This window comes from Heterodontus francisci, chromosome 45 (genome assembly GCF_036365525.1).
Source record: "Heterodontus francisci isolate sHetFra1 chromosome 45, sHetFra1.hap1, whole genome shotgun sequence".
NCBI classification, from domain to species: domain Eukaryota; kingdom Metazoa; phylum Chordata; class Chondrichthyes; order Heterodontiformes; family Heterodontidae; genus Heterodontus; species Heterodontus francisci.
In genome coordinates, this window is record NC_090415.1 from 17,864,842 (window position 1) to 17,886,860 (window position 22,019).

The 22,019-nt window shown below is 42.7% G+C and overlaps 2 protein-coding genes across 2 annotated transcripts; one reads left to right on the forward strand and one right to left on the reverse strand.

Annotated features, from left to right (window-relative positions):
* The first annotated feature begins 19,368 nt into the window (after positions 1-19,368).
* LOC137356124 (histone H1-like) lies at positions 19,369-20,058 on the forward strand. The gene has a single exon (XM_068021922.1). The coding sequence runs from the start codon at positions 19,369-19,371 to the stop codon at positions 20,056-20,058; it is 690 nt and encodes a 229-aa protein (XP_067878023.1).
* Positions 20,059-21,481: 1,423 nt separating this feature from the next.
* LOC137356336 (histone H2A.J-like) lies at positions 21,482-21,871 on the reverse strand. The gene has a single exon (XM_068022216.1). It carries the CDS (start codon positions 21,869-21,871, stop codon positions 21,482-21,484), a length of 390 nt encoding a protein of 129 aa, XP_067878317.1.
* Between the last annotated feature and the right edge of the window lie 148 nt (positions 21,872-22,019).

Sequence of the window (22,019 nt, forward strand, 5' to 3'; positions counted from 1 at the left end):
TACAAAGACTGGAGGGAGCAAGAAGGCCACTCGACACCATCTTCTAAAGGGCAATGAGGGATGGACAAAAACTACTCTCCTTTCTACAGATGCTCACATCCCATAAACATACACGACAAATAATCATAAAGGTGTGTATATGAATGACATTTGTTCTGTGTCTGTTCATCACTGGTACAGTATGAGTTTGGAAGTCATTCCACATCTGTCATTCTGAAAGACAGGATCTGTTTGTTTATATTTAAGGAACAATGAAGGAACTCTTACACATCTAGATCTGTCCAATTATCTTTCCCTCTTTGTATGGTATGAGAGTGAGGGATGCATTCTTTATCTCAGAATGTGGAATGTGACTGTGGGTTTTTCTCTGTATCTGTCAATTACTGATAAGCACATGTGTGCTTTCCAGTGTACCTGTCTACATCTGATGTGAGTGTGGGTTTAACTCTTTTCAGTCAGTATCCGATGTATGAGCATGTGCTTCAATCTACCTGCCAACTTCTGATGTGAGTGTGGGGTTTATTATGTATCTATCAGCTTCTGGTATGTATGTGTTGGTTTTGTCATGTACCTGTCAGTTTCTGCTGAACTGAACAGTGGTTTTGGTTTGAATCTCTCACTATCTGTTATGTGAGAATGAGCATTGTTTTGTACTTGTCAATTTCTGGAATAGAAGAAAGCTCTTTACATTGCACATAATACACAGCAAAATATTGTGAATGATGGAATTTAAAAACAGAAAATGCTGTAAACACTCAGCAGGACTGCCAACAACTATGGAGTCAGAAACAGAGTTAACCTTTCAGGTCAATGGCCTTACATCATTGATCTGAAATGTGAACAGTCTCCCTCTCTCCACAGGTGCTGCCAGATTTGCAGAGTATGTCCAGCATTTTCTGCTTTCATTTACACTGTACCTTCTTTATTCTGGCGAGTGAATGTGGGATCACTCTTCACCCTTTCATTTCTGATATGTGAATGTGGATTTTACCCAGCGTGTTGTCATTTACTGCAATGCAAATATCTGTTTTATTCTGTACCTTTTTGTTTGTGGTAATTGATTGTGGATTTTAACCTGCATCTGTCAGTCTCTGTAATGTGAATGCTGCTATTACTCTGTATTTGTCTGTGCATGATTTGTGAGGATATGTTTTACTTTCCCTGTCTGTTTCTGGCATCTGAATGTGTATTTCGCTATGTACCTCTGAGTTACTTTATGTCTATGTGGGTTTTATTCTGTTTCTGCATGTCTCTGGTGAGTGTAACGTTTTCCCTGTACCTATAAATATCACACTTGTCAGTCTGGCCTTTATTCTGTACCTGTTTCTTTATGGTAGTGCTTTTCCTGTCAATCTCTGATATGCTACTTTACATTTTATTCTGTACTTGTCAGATTCTGTGATGTGATATTGTTTTTCTCTGTCTATGTGTGTCTGGTATGTCATTATCAGTTTTACTGTGTACTTATTAGCTTCTGGTATTTGAGTATGAGGTTCTCATTGTATATTTCAATCTGTTCTGTGAATCTACTTCGTCCTTGAACTGACAGTTTCTATTCTGTGACTGTACATTTAAAGGATAATTGTTAATTTCTGCTCAATAGGTGTTCATTTAACTCTGTTCATGTCAGTCTCTGCAATGAGAGTTTGTGATTTATGCTGAATCTGCCATTTGTTTATCTTGATGGTATGCTTAATTCTGTTCCTGTCAGTCTCTGTTTTTAAGGATTTTTTTCTGAGTATTTGTCAGTCTCTGACGTGTGAGTGTGGGATTTCCTTTGTGTCTGTAAGTTTCTAGTGTGAATGAGAGGTTTTTAAATCTGTACATGGCAATTCCTGAAAAGCGAGCATGGATTTAACTCTGTAACCCTCATACTCTGGTATTTGTGTTTGTGTCTTTTTCTTCTCATTACCTGTCTGTTTCTGAAAAGTTGATTTGAATTTTACTTTGTACCAGTTACATACTGATCCCTGTTTGTGGGGTTTACTCTGCACCTCTCACTTTCTTATGTGATTGAGATTTTTATCTGTACCAGTCAATCTCTGGTATTTGCATCAAGATTTTACTCCACATCAGTCTAACTTAGAATCGTGAGTGTTGATTTTTACCTTGTTTCCTTTGTACTTTGCAGTATGGAACTGTAATTGTCACTTTCTGGTATTTGTGTGTTGCTTTTCTTTCATGCCTCTCAGTCTCTGTTGTGTTTTTCTGTATTAGGCGTGGGGTGAGTGGGTTTGCTTCATGCCTGTCAGTTTCTATATGTTAGTGCGGTTTTATTTTCTAGTGGGTGTGTGTTTTTTTTTTCACTTCTTTAGCTGTATTATTCAGTTCCTTGGATACGGGTGTATGTTTCACTCTATATCTCTCAATCCCTAGTCTACAGTTTATCTCTGTCAGTTTCTGATTTTGAGTGTGGGTTTATCTGTACCTGTCACATTGTTTTATGTGAGAAACATCTTATTCTGTATCTTTCAGTTTCTGATGTTTGTTTGTGTGTCTTGAACTTTTGCCCCTCATTTTATTGCATGTGAGTGTGGGTTTTACTGTTAATCTAACACTTACTTGTATATGAGTGGTGTTCACTCTTTATCTTTGATTGTCTGGTTTGTAAATTTAAGTTTTAACCTGTGCATTTAAATTTCGAATGTGCAGGTATGGTTTTTAACCTGTCTATGTCACGGTCTGGTATACAAGTACGTTTTTCAGTCTGGCTTTTGACTCTGGATTGTACACCACATCTCTACATTCTCTAGAATGCGAGTGTGATTTTTAATCTGTACATGTCAGTTTCTGACATGTGTCTGTGAGGTTTACTTTGTACATTTCATTCTCTGGTCTGTGACTGCTGAATTTATTCTGTATCTGTCAGTTTATGTAAAGTGACTTTGAGTTTTAGTCTGTATCTGTCAGTATCTGGTATATAAATCATCTTAATTATGTGTGTGTTTTATTCGGTATCTGTCAGTGTGTGAAGTGCAAGTGTTGGGTTTTCTTTGTACCTGTCAGTTATGGATGAGAGATTTTCACTCTCTAACAGTAAATTTCTTGGAATTCACTGTGGATTTCACTCTGTGTCTGTCAGTCTCTGGTCGTTGAGTGTGGCTTTTATACTGCATTTGCTATTTTCTGATATGCAAATGTAGATTTTAATCTTTACCTGTTATTTTCTAGTATGCGAGTCTGGTTGTCAATCTGTATCTGTCAGTTTCACATATGTGAGGGAGGCAGTTATTCTGCACCTGTTACTTTCTGAAATGTGTGAAGGTTTTTATCTTTCCCTGTCAGTTTCTGGTGTGTGAATGTGACCTTTGTTCTGTCCCTATCTGTTTCTGTGAATGGAATGTGGGTTCTGTTCCTGTCAGTTTCTTCCCCCCACCGGCTCACTCCATGTTCCGGGACCAGTTTGTGCTCCACAATCTCCGACTCCCGCTGAACTTCCCCGCTATTCGATGTTAATCTCTGAACACATCTGCAGACTCGCTCCCAAACCTGGTGTTGCTGCTGGAAGCAGATGTTGTTTGTTCACTTACCCCGGGACCCGGATGTCTCCATTCGCAGCTGATTTAAACAATCTTCCGCTCACTCACTGAATGACACTCAGAGACAGTGTTGGGGGAAGGGGAGCGCATGCGCTCTTATCCTCATGATGACATCACAGAGGGCGGGGTTATATCGCGCGTGCGCAGCTCTCTGCAACAAAACTCAATGGGAACTTTGCCCATTTCACCCTCATCAATGTGTGAACAATGAAACTGAACATGGGGTTAGGGTGGAGGGAGGGTGGGGAGGGGTGGAGGGAATCTATAACCTAGAAAGCCGGGAGCTGATCCCATTTAGATGTTCAAATTGCCGTCTCTCCCTGCAGGGTGTTTGTTATTATTGAGACCCTCCTCTCAAAACAATCCGACAGAAACATGGGAGGAAGGAGGGAGTCGGTGTGTTTGCTGGGACCTTGTAGAATTCATTTCAGTCAGCAAAGGTTTGTCTAACCGGAGTGAAACCCGCGGTCAATGTGAGAAATACACAATGGTGATCTTCATCGTTTCATTCTAAACAAGAGACACGGAGCTGCCGCGATTATACCGGACACACAAACACAGTGACAATAGAGCCCGTCCCAGAGTTTCAGCTCCCGGTTGTTAAATGTCCTCATGTACACAGTCTTTGCTGTGAGTTTTCAGGGCTCAGTTGCCGATTCCTAATCCTGTATCCCTTAAACACTCGGAACCAGGAGATCCTCGCACTCCCTGTTGAAAGATTTATGGACAGGAATTTTTCCAGCCTTTGGTCCAGTCGATCATAACCTGTTGTTCAAACATAGTATTATTCAAACAATTAATGTGAAATTCTGTTCACTACTTGGGCCTTGAACTCGGTTTGAGCAGACCAACTACTGAAAGATTCAGCATCTTTCCAGATATAGCAGCCAGAGCTGGATAGAGGGACTCAGGGTTTAATCCTGCACACACACAACAGAAGGAGTGACAGTCACACAGGGATGGGAACTGGTATCGTTTCTGTCGCCTACTCACCCAACAGGCAGAGTTAGAGACTGATCAAACATCCAACCCACTACAATTCAGTACTGGAGAAATACAGAGGCTCTTCCACTCCATTCTTCCCTCCCGTACACACGGCAGATTGACAGCACAAGGCCTTTCAGGTATCATTTCCGTGACCAAGAGTTTCATTCCGATGATATTAAACAGAGACTATCAGATATTTATCCTTCATCCTGGAAATACTCGGACTCACTCTTACACTTCTACCAGATTGTTTTGGCCAAATGAGGAGCCGCCCCCACACCCGCTCCCCTGCCTTATTCAGACAACCTTCCAGTCTCAGCCTCACACTCGTTACCATTAATTTGCTTTTGATCAATATGACTCAAAGATTGTTTGCAGTGTCAATCACTTAAATAATAATGGCAGTGATTTGTACAAATATCCCATATCCTCGACATCACCATGATTCCAACCAGGCAGAATAGTGAGAGTGCAGGTAAAAAACAAAACATGTTTCTAAAAGAGTATAAGAAAATATTAATGAGTAGCAACCAAGAGAAACAAAAATAATTTATAACTAAACAAAAATGTAAAATGACAGTGCAAAAAATTGCGGAGCTTTTAGGGATAAAGAAATGAAATCTCCTTGTGTTGGAAAAGGTAATGAATGAGAGCATTATATGTCTGTTCACAAAAGCCAGGATGAAGTTAATGTCCCAGTAGAGGAGGGGTACAGAGATATTGGATAGAATGAAAATAGACAGAAAGGAGGTTCTCAATAGATTGGCATCACTTTAAGTTAATGAGTCCAGATAGAAAGCATCTCAGATTACTGAGGGAGATAACAGAAATCCTGACGACAATGTTTGGATATTGAAGTAGTTCCAGTTGACCGAATCAGTGCAAATGTTACACTCCTGTTCCAAAAATGGGAAGGAAAAAGCTGGTGACTACAGACCAATGAATTTTGTCATCAGTGGTCGAAAACAATTGGAAACAAGTGTCAAGGATCAAATAAACTTCAACTTGAAGAATGATGAGTTAATAAGGGACAAGCAGTACCGATCTGCTAAGGACAAATCATGTGAGACTAACCTGATTGAATTCTTGGGGTTGACTTTGCTGAAGGTAGTATTATCGATATTGGATATCTGCTTTTTAAAAGGCATTCGATCAAGTAGTACATAACAGAGTTACACAGAAAATAGAAATTCATGTTAAAAATTGTTACTGTTATGCTGAGATGGTAGTTGGCTAAAGGATAGGAGACAGAGTGTAGTAGTGAACTGATGTCTTTTTAATGTGAAGAAGTATGCAGTAGGGTGACACAGAAATCTTTATTAACAACATTGCTTTTATAGGGAACATAATTTGGAAGTTTGAGGAGGACAAAATACATAGCAATGTATGTGAATAGTAAAGAGCTGTAAGTTTCAGGTAGATGTTACCTGAACAGAGGTGAGACAGAGAATACCCAACCTGTCTCACCTTGAGATTCTGGACCAAGATGGACCTACAAGGTACAGAGTCAAGTTATGTGATCAAGTCAGAGAGTTTATTAGACTTAACTAAGATTCACAAAGTTAATCCTTAACAACAGCAATAAGTATACAGTAGCACTCAGTACTGGTTCTTGCTTCTGAGCTTGCTGGGACATGGACTTCTCTCCTTCTTCGTCTCTTGCTGTGTTGACCATAGTGTATCTGCTCCTTCTAAATGTGCCAACAATGTTCTGTTCACCCCTTGCAAAGTGTACCGATGACATCCCCTATCACCCTTTATTTTACCCTTCTCGGTGTGCTGGGATCTGACCATATTAGGTTCTGAATTGTTCCGGTTATCCTAATTGGTTCAATCTATACACTTTACAGATGCTTCCTGTGTCTTTCACATTTAGCAAGGATCCTTGTGTTCCCTGGTTCCAGTCTCTCTCATAAGGGGAAACATCCTCTCAGTATCCACCCGGCCAAGTGTTCTCAAGATCTTATGCATTTCAATAAGATCACTTCTCATTCTCAATTCTAATGGATACAGGGCAACCTGTCCAACCATTTCCCAGAAGATAACCCCTTCATCCCAGCGATCAGTCGAGTGAATCTTCTCCGAACTGCTTCTAATGCAATTTCTTTGTTTTCAACAGTAAGGAGACCAAAACTGTACACATTATTACAGATACAGTTTCACCAATACCCTGGACAACTGTAGCAAATCTTCCTTACTTTAATAGTCCATTCCTCTTGCAATAACTGACATCATTCCATTTGCCTTCCTAAACTCATGTTGTACGTACCAACAAACTTTTTTGTGATTCATGTACCAGGATACCCAACTCTGTCCCGTTGTTTTACTGTATATTTCTGTTCCATTTTATTCAGAGCGTCATGAATTAAACGGCTGCAAGTGATAATGTATTCGTGAGGGCCGATTCAAACTGTGTTGTCAGAGAGTGGGGGGATCTCGGACGAAATAAATGAAGCTGCAAGGAGTCAGATTTCATCATTCTTCCCGCCAATTAGGGTTTTAAAAAAATCTTTGTCTTGTTTTGCTGTCTGAAATTGGCGGGCTTTTTGAGATCGATGACATTCCAGTTACAAGTTAACCAATCAGGGCGCAGCATTTCCCGCCGCCCTTTTACTTCCCAGAGTTGGTTTCAAACTTGACTGATGGACGGGGCTGCATCCAATCACAACACTAGGGCGGTCCCTCTACTGTCTTAAATAGACAGTCCCTGAGCAGTCTCAACATTTACAGTGTCTTTGTTCCAGAGCTTCCACCAGAATGGCCAGAACCAAGCAGACAGCGCGCAAATCGACTGGAGGGAAAGCTCCCCGCAAGCAGCTGGCTACAAAAGCGGCCCGCAAGAGCGCTCCAGCCACGGGCGGAGTGAAGAAGCCTCACACCGTTACAGACCCGGCACTGTGGCTCTGCGGGAGATCCGCCGCTACCAGAAATCCACCGAGCTGCTCATCCGCAAACTGCCCTTCCAGCGCCTGGTGCGGGAGATCGCACAGGACTTCAAGACAGACCTGCGCTTCCAGAGCTCGGCCGTCATGGCCCTGCAGGAGGCCAGCGAGGCTTACCTGGTGGGGCTCTTTGAGGACACCAACCTGTGCGCCATCCACGCCAAGCGAGTCACCATCATGCCCAAAGACATCCAGCTGGCCCGCCGTATCCGCGGGGAGCGCGCCTAAACTCACCCTGCCCCGAACTGAGTTTGGCATCAAATAACACAACGGCTCTTTTAAGAGCCACCAAATCGGCAAAACAAAGAGCTGCGATCACCAGTTGTCAGAGAAATGGGGTCTGGAGCAGCGATACCAATGTGCACAGAACAGATCATTTTATTAGAGAGGCGATCATTTTAGGACTCAACAAAAGCTTTAATTGTACAGAAACAGTAGAGTTGTTAAAATGCCTGACAAATATCTCCAAAGGCAAGCGGCTAAATCCCGAATCATACCAACAGAAAGCAGCGCTTGCATTATAAAATTGCCGTCTGTCAGACAGGAACCAGCTCTTTCACAGATAAAGTGGGTGGCTCTGAAAAGAGTCTTTGGGCCTGCTGGAGGTGGCTGGGGATGATGCGGGTCTTCTTCTTGTCCCGGGCCGCGTTGCCGGCCAACTCGAGGATTTCAGCTGTCAGATACTCGAGCACAGCAGCCAGATAGACCGGGGCTCCGGCACTCACACTCTCAACATCGTTCCCCTTTTTAAGGAACCTGTGAACACGGCCCACCGGGAACTGCAGTCCAGCCCGGGAGGAGTGAGACTTGACCTTGGCCCAAACTTTGCCACCAGTCTTCCCTCTTCCAGACATTCCCACCCCACCCCCCAAAAAAAAATACTTTATTCATAAAAATCTGTAAAAACTACATTATAAAAGTTCAGGAAGAATGATCAAATCCGCCTCACTTCTCCCTTCTGGATGAATGATAGTGAGGACACTGGTGATTGGTCACTCTGTGCAGCTTCTCATTGTGTTGTTCATGTTACCAATCAGATAGTTGCTTAGTTCACCAATCCGGAGACATCACGTTAATATGGCGGAAAATAACCGCTCCGGATTGGCAGACTCCAAACCGTTTCTTTTTCAAATTTGAAAAGCCCGCCAACAGATTTGTAAAACAAGGAGCGGCTTCACTGCATATCACGTTAATAGGTCATATAGCCTTTTGACAGGAATGTAAAAATATCCCCAATATTGTATTATTTCACATTTTCTCACTAGTTCCAGATTCGCTTTTCCAATCCGGCATCTATTCGGATTCATTCTCTGTCCTGTTTTAAAACAGTCTGTAACCGGCAGGTAAAAAGTCTCATTCACAACATTCAGTAACCGGATACATTTCAGATCAATGTTAAAAAAAAACACATCACACATTATAAATTGGTCCCTGTTTGTGGGAGACAAAAGCGGATGTCCATTTTCAGTGTGAGGTGTAAAGAGTGAGACTGAGGGTTCCTACACCACCAGGGTTTCTAAATAATGTACTTATTAATTATTGAAGCTAAACTGATGGGAGTCTGGGCCTTTCTCTTTGTTAGTTTCTGATATGTGAATTTGGAGTTTAATCTGTACCTGTCAGTTTCTGCTATGGAAGGTTGTTTGATTTTCCCTCTGTACTTGTTAGTCAGTAATATGTTTGTGTAACTTCACACTGCACATGTTAATTGATGACGTGTCAGTGGTTGTTTTCACTCTACATGTCAGTCTCTGGTTTGGAGGCCTCGACTGTATTCTGTACCGATCAGACATCTATTTTTGAGGATGAAGGGTCACTGACCCGAAACGTTAACTCTGCTTCTCTTTCCACAGATGCTGCCAGACCTGCCGAGTGATTCCAGCATTTCTTGTTTTTATTTCAGATTTCCAGCATCCGCAGTATTTTGCTTTTATCTATATATGAGGGTGGGTTTTAACCTGTTCCTGCCAATCTGTTATATGTCAGTACTGTTTATTATCTGTATCTGTAAGTTTCTGATGAATGAATGTGGATTGTATCATATCCCTGTCAGTGATCATTAAGAGTTATTTTACACTGTAACTGCCGGTATCTGATATGTGAGTGTGGGTTGTGATCTGCATCTGCCTGTTTCTGGTATGTGACATGAGCATTGTTTTTACTCTGTGTGTGTTAGCCTCACGTGTCAGAAGCTGGGTTTAATTGTACATCTCACTCTCTGCTGTATGATTGTGGATTTTCATCTGTAAAGTTAATTTCTGATATGAGCGTGTGAATTTTATTCTGTGTGCCAATTTCTGGGCTGTGAGTGTGTGTTCTTTCTGTTCCTGTCAGTTTCTGACATGTGAATATGGATTTTCCTCTGTTCCAGTCAGTTACTGCAATGTAAGTTGCTCCTTTATTCTGTGCCTGTCATTTTCTGGTCTGGAAGAAAATTTTTTATTCTTTACCTTTTATATTCTGACAAGTGAATGTGAGATCACTCTGTATCTGTCAGTTTGTGACATGTTACTGTGTCTTTTACTCTTCACCTGTCAGTTTCTGATATGTGAATGTGGATTTTATTCTGTACCTGTCAGTTACTACAAAGCAAGTTTGTATTTTATTCTGTCCCTGTTTGTTTCCTGTAATTGATTGGAGCTTTTACTCTATATCTGTCAGTCTCTGGAATGTGAATGTTGCTATTACTCTGTGTCTGTCTGTGTCTGATTTGCCAGCAAGTGTTTTACTTTCCCTTTCTGTTCCTGACATATGAATGTGGATTTTACTATGTATCTCTCAGTTCCTGGTCTGTGATTGTGGGTTTTATTCTGTATCCACAAGCCTATGATTAGTGATTGTGACTTGTGTCCTAGACCTGTCACTAACTTGTTTGCATATGCCCATTATTCTGTGCATGTTACTTTATGGGAAATGACTGCAGGATTTAGACATTTCCTGCCATATTACGACTGTGGCTTCAAGAGCTGGTCAGAAGCCGGAAACCCTGTGGTTAGTAACTCACATCCAAACTCCTTAAAGACTTTCCACCACCTACAAGCCACAAGTCAGAAGTCTGATGGATTACTCCCCACTTGCCTGGATGTGTGCACCTCTAACAACACTCAAGAAACTCGATACCATCCAGGACAAAACAGCAGGCTTGATTGGCTTACCATTCACCAGATTAACCATTTACTCCCTCTACCACCAGTGCACAGTGTGTACCATCTACAAGATGTACTGCATCAACCTGAGGAAGCACCATGAAACTGCACCTTCCAAACCTCCGACATCTGCGACCAAGTAGAACATAGGCAGCAAACGTATGAGGACATTACCACCTGCAAGTTCATCTCCAGTTCATATGTCATCCTGACTTGAAAATATAACACCATTCCTGCATCATCACTCAGTCCAAATTCTGCAACTCCCTACCGAACACCACTTTGGGTGTACCTACACTACAAAGACTGGAGGGAGCAAGAAGGCCACTCGACACCATCTTCGAAAGGGCAATGAGGGATGGACAAAAACTACTCTCCTTTCTAGAGATGCTCACATCCCATAAACATACACTACAAATAATCATAAAGGTGTGTATATGAATAACATTCGTTCTGTGTCTGTTCATCACTGGTACAGTATGAGTGTAGAAGTCATTCTACATCTGTCAGTCTGAAAGACAGGATCTGTTTGTTTATATTTAAAAAACAATGAAGGAACTCTTACGCATCTAGATCTGTCCAACTATCTGTCCCTCTTTGTATGGTATGAGAGTGAGGGATTTATTCTTTATCTCAGGATGTGGACTGTGACTATGGGTTTTTCTCTGTATCTGTCAATTACTGATAAACACATGTGGGCTTTCCACTGTACCTGTCTACTTCTGATGTGAGTGTGGGTTTTATTATGTACCTATCAGCTTCTGGTATGTAAGTGTTGGTTTTGTAATGTACCTGTCAGTTTCTGCTGAACTGAACAGTGGTTTTGGTTTGAATCTCTCACTGTCTGTTATGTGAGAATGAGCATTGTTTTTTTCTTGTCAATTTCTGGAATAGAAGAAAGCTCTTTACATTGAACATAATACAAAGCAAAATACTGTGAATGCTGGAAATTACAAACAGAAAATGCTGTAAATACTCAGCAGGCCTGCTAACATCTGCGGAGACAGAAACAGAGTTAACATTTCAGGTCAATGTTCTTTTATCAGAAACGTCTGTCCTGATCAAAGGTCATTGACCTGAAATGTTAACTGTCTCCATCTCTCCACAGGTGCCGGCAGACTTGCAGAGTATTCCAGCATTTTCTGCTTTCATTTACACTGTACCCTTTCTATTCTGGCAAGTGAATGTGGGATCACTCTTCACCCTTTCATTTCTGATATATGAATGGGGATTTTACCCAGCATGTTGTCATTTACTGCAACACAAATATCTGTTTTATTCTGTACCTTTTTGTTTGTGGTAATTGATTGTGGATTTTAACCTGCATCTGTCAGTCTCTGTAATGTGAATGCCGCTATTACTCTGTATTTGTCTGTGCATGATTTGTGAGGATATGTTTTACTTTCCCAGTCTGTTTCTGGCATGTGAATGTGGATTTCGCTATGTACCTCTGAGTTACTTTATGTCTATGTGGGTTTTATTCTGTTTCTGCATGTCTCTGGTGAGTGTAAAGTTTTCCCTGTACCTATCAATATCACACTTGTGAGTGTGGCCATTATTCTGTACTTGTTGATTTATGGTAGTGCTTTTCCTGTCAATCTCTGATATGCTACTATACATTTTATTCTGCACTTGTCAGATTCTGCGATGTGATATTGGCTTTTCTCTGTCTGTCTGTGTCTGGTAAGTCATTATCAGTTTTACTGTGTATCCATCAGCTTCTGGTATTTGAGTATGAGGTTCAAATTGTATATTTCAATTTGTTCTGTGAATCTGCTTCAGCCTTGAACTGACAGTTTCTATTCTGTGACTGTACTTTTAAAGGGTGATTGTTAATTTCTGCTAAATAGGTGTTCATTTAACTCTGTTCATGTCAGTATCTGCAATGGGAATTTGTGATTTATGCTGAATCTGCCATTTGTTTATCTTGATGGTATACTTAATTCTGTTCCTGTCAGTCTCTGTTATAACAGCATTTTATTCTGAGTATCTGTCAGTCTCTGAAGTGTGAGTGTGGGATTTCCTTTGTGTCTGTAAGTTTCTAGAGAGGTTTTTAATTCTGTACATGGCAATTCCTGATATATGAGCATGTGTATTACTCTGTAACACTCATATTCTGGTATTTGAGTTTGTGTCTTTCTTCTTCTCATTACCTGCCTGTTTGTGAAAAGTTGGTTTGAATTTTACATTGTACAAGTTACATTCTGATCCCTGTTTGTGTGGTTTACTCTGCACCTCTCAATTTCTTATGTGATTGAGATTTATATCTGTACCAGTCAGTCTCTGGTATGTGCATCTAGATTTTACTCCACATCAGTCTAACTCAGAATCGTGAGTGTTAGTTTTTACCTTGTTTCCTTTGTACTTTGCAGTATGGAACTGTACTTGTCACTTTCTGGTATTTGTGTGTAGCTTTTATTTCATGGCTGTCAGTCTCTGCTGTGTTTTTCTGTATTGCGCGGGGTGGGGCGGGAGTGGAGGGACACAGGGGAAGCGGTTGGGTGGGTGGGTGAGGGGGTTTGTTTCATGCCTGTCAGTTTCTGTTATGTGTTTCTGTATTGGGGGTGTGGGGGGAGCGGTTGGTTGGGTGGGTGTGGGGGTTTGCTTCTTGCCTGTCAGTTTCTGGTATGTTAGTGCAGTTTTATTCTTTTCTGGTGGGTCAGTGTTGTTTTCACTTCTTTTGCTGTATTATTCAGTTTCTTGACCTTGGGTGTAAGTTTCACTCTCTATCTCTAGTTTACAGTTTATCTCTGTTAGTTTCTGATTTTGAGTGTGGGTTTATCTGTAACTGTCACTTTGTTTTATGTGAGAAACGTCTTATTCTGTATCTTTCAGTTTCTGATGTTTGTTTGTGTGTCTTGAACTTGTGCCCCTCAGTTTATTGCATGTGAATGTGTGTTTTACTGTTAATCTAACACTTACTTGGATATGAGTGGTGTTTACTCTTTATCTTTGATTGTCTGGTTTGTAAATTTAAGTTTTAACCAGTGCATTTAAATTTCTAATGAGCAGGTCTGGTTTTCAACCTGTTTATGTCATGGTCTGGTACACAAGTACGTGTTTCAGTCTGGCTTTTGAGTCTGGATTGTACACCACATCTCTACATTCTCTAGAATGTGAGTGTGATTTTTAATCTGTACATGTCAGTTTCTGACATGTGTCTGTGAGGTTTACTTTGTACATTTCATTCTCTGGTCTGTGACTGCTGAATTTATTCTGTATCTGTCAGTTTATGTGATGTGACATTGAATTTTCGTCTGTATCTGTCAGTATCTGGTATATAAATCTTCTTAATTATGTGTGTGTTTTATTCTGTATCTGTCAGAGTGTGAAGTGCAAGTGTTGGGTTTTCTTTGTACCTGTCAGTTATGGATGAGAGATTTTCACTCTCTAACAGTAAATTTCTTGGAATTCACTGTGGATTTCACTCTGTGTCTGTCAGTCTCTGGTAGTTGAGTGTGGCTTTTATACTGCATTTGCTATTTTCTGACATGTAAATGTAGATTTTTATCTTTACCTGTTAGTTTCTAGTATGTGAGTCTGGTTGTCAATCTGTATCTGCCAGTTTCTCATGTGAGGGAGGCAGTTATTCTGCACCTTTTACTTTCTGAAATGTGTGAAGGTTTTTATCTTTCCCTGTCAGTTTCTGGTATGTGATTGTGGCCCTTGTTCTGTCCCTATCTGTTTCTGTGAATGGAATGTGGGTTCTGTTCCTGTCAATATCTGGCATGTGAATGTGGGTTTATTCTGTATCTTTCAATCTTTGGAATTTGATTATGTACTTTCTGCAGCACCTTTTAGTTTCTGTTAAGTGAATGAGATGTTAAATCTGTACCTGTCCATTGATAGTAGATGAATGTTTATTTTACTCTGTACCTGTCAGTTTATGGAACATGAAGGTGTCCCCCCCCCCCCACCTGCTAACTGCCAAGATGTGATTGTTGTTTTATTGTAGACCTGCCATTTTCTGTATATAATTCTGGTTTTTGATCTTTACCTGTCAGTTTCTGTTACTTGAGTGAGTTTTACTTTGCACCAGTTGGTTTCTGGTATGTGTCACTTTTAAGTTGTCCCTGTAAAGTTAAGATATAACAGTGTGGGTTTATTCTGTATCTTTCAAACTCTAGTGTGTGATATGGGACTGTTCTCTGAATCTTTCGATTTTTGGTCTGTGTGTTTTAATCTGCAGCTTACAGTTCCTGATAGGTGTGTGTGCACATTTTCTTTTTTTCTGCAGCTGTCAATGTCTACTACACAAGTATGTGTGTTATTCCTGTCATTCAATTTCTCTTATTGGAGAATTGATTTTTCATTGTCCCTCTCAGTCTCTGGTATGTGTCCATGTGTTTTACATGGTAAGTGTTTGTCTCTGTTAGGTGACTCTGGTGTTATTCTCTATCTGACAGTCTCTTGCATGTGAGTGGTTTTATTTTCTTCTCTGTAGCTGTCAGTCTCCCTTCTGTGGCTGGAGGTTTTAATCTTTACTTTAACTCTTTTATAATTTGTAAATGTGAATTTCACTCTGTGTCTGTCTGTTTACAGTATAGGAATGTGTTTATTTTCTTTTAATCATCAATTTCATAGAATCATAGAAAGTTTAAGGCATGGAAAGAGGCCACTTATTCTAATCCCACCTTCCAGGATTTGGTCGTGAACCCTGCAGCTTATGGCACTTGAGGTGCCTTGCCAGAGTACTTCTGAATCAGTTGAGGGTCCATGCCTCAACTATCCTTTCAGGCAGTGAGTTCCAGACCCCGAACACCCTCTGAGTGATTTTCTATCCCTCATCTCCCCTCTAATTTTTTTGTCAATCAATTTAAATCTCTGGCCTTCGTCACTGACCTCTTTGTTTTGGTGAATAGAACCTTCACCTCCACTCTGTCCGGGTACCTCAAAATTCGATACATTTCAATCAGCTCTCCCCTCAGCCTTCACTGTTCCAAAGAGAATAATCCCAGCCTATCCAATCTTTCCTCACAACAGCATTTTTCCAGCCCTGGCAACATCCAAATAAATATCCTCTTTACCCTCTCTAGTGCAGTTACATCATTTCTGTGATGAGGTGACCAGAACTGCACACAGTTTCAGGTATGTGAGGGTGAGATTCACTCTCTATCTTACTGTATCCAGGATGTGTCCCTCTTGTGAGATTGAATTAGTGCCTTTCAATCTGATAGTGGGAGTGCTTTTGAACTGAGATTGATGTACCTAACATTCAGCAGTATAGAATTGGAATGGATTGGATACAATGTCTGTCTCTTCTGCTTTGTTTGATTGCTGGATTGAAAATGTGTCTCTGAACTTGGGATCAGTGAGAGTTTGACTACTTCTGCTCCATGTGACTCTGGAATTAACTGATGGTCTCTGGGAGTGAGAACATACCTACTCTGTGTTGCAAGGAGCTGACTGCACATTCCCTTGTGCCTGGGAATCATTACATTCATTCTGTTCCCTTGAAGTATTTGCCTACAGAAAGGAAGAACAATATATCTTGTAACTGAAGATCAGTTGAGGGGGAAGCTAGAAAAGAGATTAATGTAACATTTCAATTAATAACCATTATTACTAACCACAAATACTCACCAGAAATACAAAGAATGTCAGTGTCTGATTTCACTGCAGATCTCAGCATCTGCTGACCAGGTGTTTTGGCCGATTTACAACAATTTAGTGACATCCAGAAACAAGCCAATATCTGCACTGCTCTAAGATTGGGACTACCTGAGGGATGTTTGTGCAGATCAGGTTTCTATTTCCATCTGACATTATAACATAAGCACCTAAGAAGTAGGAGCAGGAATAGGCCATTCAGCCTCTCGAGTCTGATCCGCCATTCAATGAGATCATGGATTCAGCTCCATTATCCTGCCTGCTCCCAGAACACATTACTCCCATGGAGATCAAAAGTTTAACTCATCCTTGAATATATTTAACAACCCAGCCTCCACTGCTCTCTGAGGTAGAGAATTCCAAAGATGACTGACGCTTTGAGAGAAGAAATTCCTCCTTCACTCCGTCGAAAATGGGAGACTCCTTATTCTGAAACTGTGCACCCTGGATCTTGATTCCACTATTCACTGTACACTCACAGTCAACAGCGTGAAACAGGAGTTAAACCACCAACATGTATTACAGAACTGAGGCGAGAAACAGCAAAGATTTTCAACAGCAGCTTATTCACGTTCTGTCTCACTTACCCAGTGCACACACACAGGCCGAGAAAGGCCTCTCCATTCCGCCGCTCACTCCATGTTCTGGGATCTGTTCATCCTCCACATTGCCTCTCACAAACAGCCCGCGACTCCCCCTGAACTTGCTCCGGAGTCAATGGTGATCTCTGATCCAGACTGCGGACAGGGTCCCAAAGCAATGTGCTGCTGGAATCAGATTGCTGTTTACTGCCTGACCCCGAGGCTGTAATATCTCCATTCCCTCTGTTAAAAACAAACTCTTTCCGCTCACTGAATGAATGGCGTTCAACAGATTTGCTGGAGGAGGGGAGCGCGCATGCGTACATTCGCTCATTCACATCAGCGGTGGGGGCGGGTTAATACCGCGCATGCGCCTCATTCGGCAATGGTTTGAAAAACAAAAATCAATCGGAACTTTCTCCAGTTCAGTTTTATCTGATTTTGAGCAATGGAACCGGGACTGTGGGCAAGATTAGAGAAGGTTTCCAGCTGGGAGATTACCCTGTTACCAAGCTCAACTTGAGATCATTCTCTGCACTATGTTTGCTGTTCATTAGCTCGAATTCTCAAAGTGATCCTCCGAGGGAGTCGATGTGTTTGCAGGAATGGAGCAGGAGTTAATATCTGACAGTTACAGTCACAGATCAATTTAATCAGATTGAAACTGTCTGTCACTGAGAGTCATAGCGAAGGGTTTGAGCTGAAAGATTACAGAGAGTTCAACAGGGCAGAGAAAGTTACACTTGGGACATTGTATGCCTCACTCTCTGACACTTTCCCGGACTGTGAGATGAATAATGTGTTTTCCTCTGGCACCATATCAGTGAGAGATGAGATTGTAACGTCTTGTTTCCCCAGGCGGATCTTTCGAGATAAAACGAATCTTACATTTCAGTCTGCAGCTCAATAATTACAGGCCACTCAGTCTAACCTCAGTAGTGGGCAAATTATTGAAATCTATTCTGAGAGACAAGACAAACTGTCACTTAGAAAGGCACATACCAACTGAATTGAATTTGAAAAAGGATGATAGATGAGGGTAGTGCAGTTGATGGATTCTACATGAATTTTTGCTTTTGACAAGGTCCCAAAATACAGAATCTTTATAAAATAAAATCTCATGGGATCCAGGGAAATGCAGCAAGGTGGATGCAAAATTGGCTCAGTTGCAGGAAACAAAGAGTAATTGTTGACGGCTGCTTTTGAGACTGGAGGGCGGTTTCCACTGGTTTTCCCCAGGGTTCAGTAATGGGTTGCCTGTTTTGTTGATGATCTATATAAACAATTTGGACATAAATGTTGAGGGACACGATCAAGAAGTTTGCAGACGACACCAATATTAGCCGTGTGGTAGATAGCGAGGAGGATTGCTGTGGACTTGAGGAAGATGTTTATGGTCTGGTCAGAAGGGCAGAAAAGTGGCAAATAGAATTCAATCCGGAGAAGTGTGACGTGATGCACTTGGGGAGGTCAAACAATGCAAAGGAATACACGATTAATGGGAAAATACTGAGAGGTGCAGAGGAGGTGAGGGACCTTGGAGTAAGTGTCCACGGATCCCTGAAGGTAACAGGGTAGGGCGGTAATATGGTTAAGAAGACTTATGGAATCCTTTCCTTTATTGGCCGAGGTATAGAATATAAGAGGAGGAAGGTTATGCTGGAACTTTCTCATCATTGGTTAGGCCAGAACTTGAGTTCTGTGTGCAGTTCTGGTCACCTCATTACAGAAAGGATGTAACTGCACTAGAGAGAGTACAGAGGAGATTTACGAGCATGTTGCCGGGACTGAAAAATGCAGCTCTGAGGAAAGATTGGATAGACTGTGGTTGTTCTCCTTGGAACAGAGAGGGCTGACTTGAGATCTGATTGAAATGTATAAAATGTTGAAGGGCCTGGATAGAGTGGAGCTGAAGGGTCTATTTACCTCAGCATTGAGATCAAAACCTGTCCTGGGAACTCTACATTTATCGAACAGTTCGGCATGGGAATGTGTAGATGTGAATATTGTGTAAGAGAGAGTGTATTAAAGGGGCAGGCGGGTTTGTCTAATGTCACTGTGTTTGTGGGTCCGGACACATCGCCGGATTTCCGAGTCCTTCTTGTGTCAAGTAACAAGATTTTCCAGTCAAAGAAGCACATTGATCCCCTCCTCATTCCCAAAGTGGGAATTCAGTGTAATTTCTTTGTTGATTTCAAGACTTCAGTCAAAATGTAGAGAACATGTCAGCTATCGGGGGAAAGAGCGCCATCAGTGCAGCAATAAAACGGGTTTCAGTCAAAAATGGAGTCTTTACTTCAAGTGCAAACTTTTGAACAGCAAGCATTCTGATGTCAGAGACAGGAAGGATCTAGTCTGGGATTCTACAGTACCCGAATTTCAGTGGAATTGGAGAGTTTAGGACCAGAGAGAAACACAAAGAGGCAGCAGGAGCCGGGAGCTGACAGCAGGTTGTCTCCGCCCCCGTCCGCTCACTGCCTTTAAGTTGCTCAGTGCCGCCACCACCGGCTTCATTTCTGACCCAGTTCTGACTGACAGAGAGACTTTGTGCAGAGTCTCGGACATGACCGATACAGCAGGCGCCGAAACGGCTCCTCCAGTCCCCGCCGCTCAAGTCAAGACTGCCAAGAAGAAGAAAGCGGCTCCCCGGAACAAGTCAGCCAGTCCCACGTTGAGCGAGAAGATCCTCAAGATTGTGGCGGATTGCTCCGATCGCAAGGGGACCTCACTGCCCGCCATAAAGAAGGCTCTGGGTCGGAGCGGTGTGGATGTGGGGAAGTTCAGGACCCAAATCAAGCAAAGTATCAGGAGGAATGTGAACAAAGGCTCCCTGGTGCAGAGCAGCGGTACGGGCGCCTCCGGCTCCTTCAGAATCCCGAAGCAGGGAACCAAGGGAAATGTGGGAAAGAAAGTGAAGTCAGGAGCAGGCAAAAAACCTTCAGTGAAGAAAACAGCTGGCAAGAAAGTGACAGCAAAGAGATCAGCAGGCAAGAAATTACCAGTCAAGAAACTAGCAGCCAAGAAATCGGCAGCGAAGAAAGCAGCAGGCAAGAAAGTGACCAGCAAGAAGGCGGCAACGCCAAAGAAATCCCCTGCGAAGAAAGCAGCGCTTCCGAAAAAGTCTCCTGTGAAGAAGGCCAAAAAACCCAAGAGTGCCACGGGCGGAAAGGTGCTCAAGAAAGTTCAATCATCAAGGGGCAAGACCAAGCCGAAAGCAGCAAAGGCTCAGAAAGCAGCCCCTGGAAAGAAGTGAAACTGCACGGGAAACTTGTAGACATCTGAACCCAAAGGCTCTTTTCAGAGCCACCCACATCTCTCAGGAAAGAGCTGATCCCCCGATCAAATGATCCCTGTCCCGCCGCCGTGTGCACATTTCACACAGAAATGATGGGAAGTAAATGCAGGATCCCTGGTGACTCGCTGACATGCACTACACTCAGCCCTTCCCCCACTCTCTGTAACAAAACAGAGGGATGTCCCGGCCTCACTGTAACTGGGGATCTGTTCGGTACAGTCTCAGTTCATGCTCGTGTCACTAATTCAGAGTGAGAGGATCTAACACAGGAATACTGGCGAGAAACCCCGCGTCACAACTCAATTCTCTAATTCAGCTGGGGTAAGGTGTTAGTAAAATACTCAATCCGTCTGGGAGGGGAGGTGTGTGGAAACGGGTTGACTTGTGATCGGAAGCACTGTACTTAGGCGGGTAGATGATCAACTTTTAATTGTTATAGATCCTTATTTAAAAGCTCTGGGTTTCTGTTATCTTTGACTATAAAGGTCGAGTATGGAAGTTTTGTGCTGAGCTCTATTGTTGAGAGTTTTTTTTTGAATTGGCGGTTCGAGCAAGTGGGAGGCGGAGCTGGAGGATGAAAGACATTTCTCTGCTCTGTCTGTCACTCAGTTTCCTCTCCGCCCCGCCTCTCACTCTCTGTCACTTTCTCAGTCAGGTCCGGGCGGGCTGTATAAAAAAGGCAGCAGAATCAGCTCGTTTCTCATTCAGAATCGGTTTGTCTGAAGAAGCGGCATGTCTGGAAGAGGTAAAGGAGGCAAAGGACTGGGCAAAGGCGGAACCGCAAAGTGCTTCGTGATAACATACAGGGTATCACCAAGCCAGCAATCCGCCCTTCGGAAGAAGGGTCACTGACCCGAAACGTTAACTCTGCTTCTCTTTCCACAGATGCTGCCAGACCTGCTGAGTGAATCCAGCATTTCTTGTTTTTGTTTCAGATTTCCAGCATCCACAGTATTTTGCTTTTAGTCTTAGCAGAGAGGTCAGTGACTATGGGGCATATGTTTAAAGCGATTGGTGGAAAAATTAGAGGGAAAACGAGGATTTTATTTTGACCCAGAGGCTGATGGGGGTCTGGAACTCACTGCCTGAAAGGGTAGTTGAGGCAGAGACCCCCAACTCATTCAAAAGGAATCTGGATATGCATCTCAAATGCTGTAATCTGCAGGGCGACGGACTGAATGCTGGACGGTGGGATTAGAATAGGTGGGTCGTTTCTCGCCCGACACCGACACGATGGGCCAAGTGGCCTCTTTCTCCGCCAACACAGAACAGCGCGAGCATTATAAAATTGCCGCCTCTCAGACAGCAAGCAGCCCTTTAACAGATAAAGTGGGTGGCTCTGAAAAGAGCCTTTGGGTTCGCAGATTTTAGTCAGGCAGCTTCACTTGCTCTTGCTGCTCTGAGCGCTGGTTTTCTTGGGCAGCAGCACGGCCTGGATATTAGGCAGCACCCCGCCCTGAGCGATGGTCACCCCTCCCAGCAGCCTGTTGAGCTCCTCGTCGTTGCGGACGGCCAGCTGGAGGTGTCTGGGGATGATGCGGGTCTTCTTGTTGTCCCGGGCCGCGTTGCCGGCCAGCTCGAGGATTTCAGCTGTCAGATACTCGAGCACAGCAGCCAGATAGACCGGGGCTCCGGCACCCACACGCTCAGCATAGTTCCCCTTTTTAAGGAACCTGTGAACACGGCCCACCGGGAACTGCAGTCCAGCCCGGGAGGAGCGAGACTTGGCCTTGGACCGAGCTTTACCACCGGTCTTCCCTCTTCCAGACATTACCACAATCTGACAAACACTTTCAGGAAGAATGCTGAGAACCGCCCACAATAGTCCTATTTATACCTTCGGGAGGAATGGTGTCGGGGGCACTGGTGATTGGTCACTCTGCACTGGGTGTCATTGTACTCTACATGTGACCAATCAG

Excerpts from the sequence above, each read along its gene's own strand:
- LOC137356336 (XM_068022216.1), bottom strand. The coding sequence starts at position 21,871 with ATGTCTGGAAGAGGGAAGACCGGTGGTAAAGCTCGGTCCAAGGCCAAG.
- LOC137356124 (XM_068021922.1), top strand. The coding sequence starts at position 19,369 with ATGACCGATACAGCAGGCGCCGAAACGGCTCCTCCAGTCCCCGCCGCT.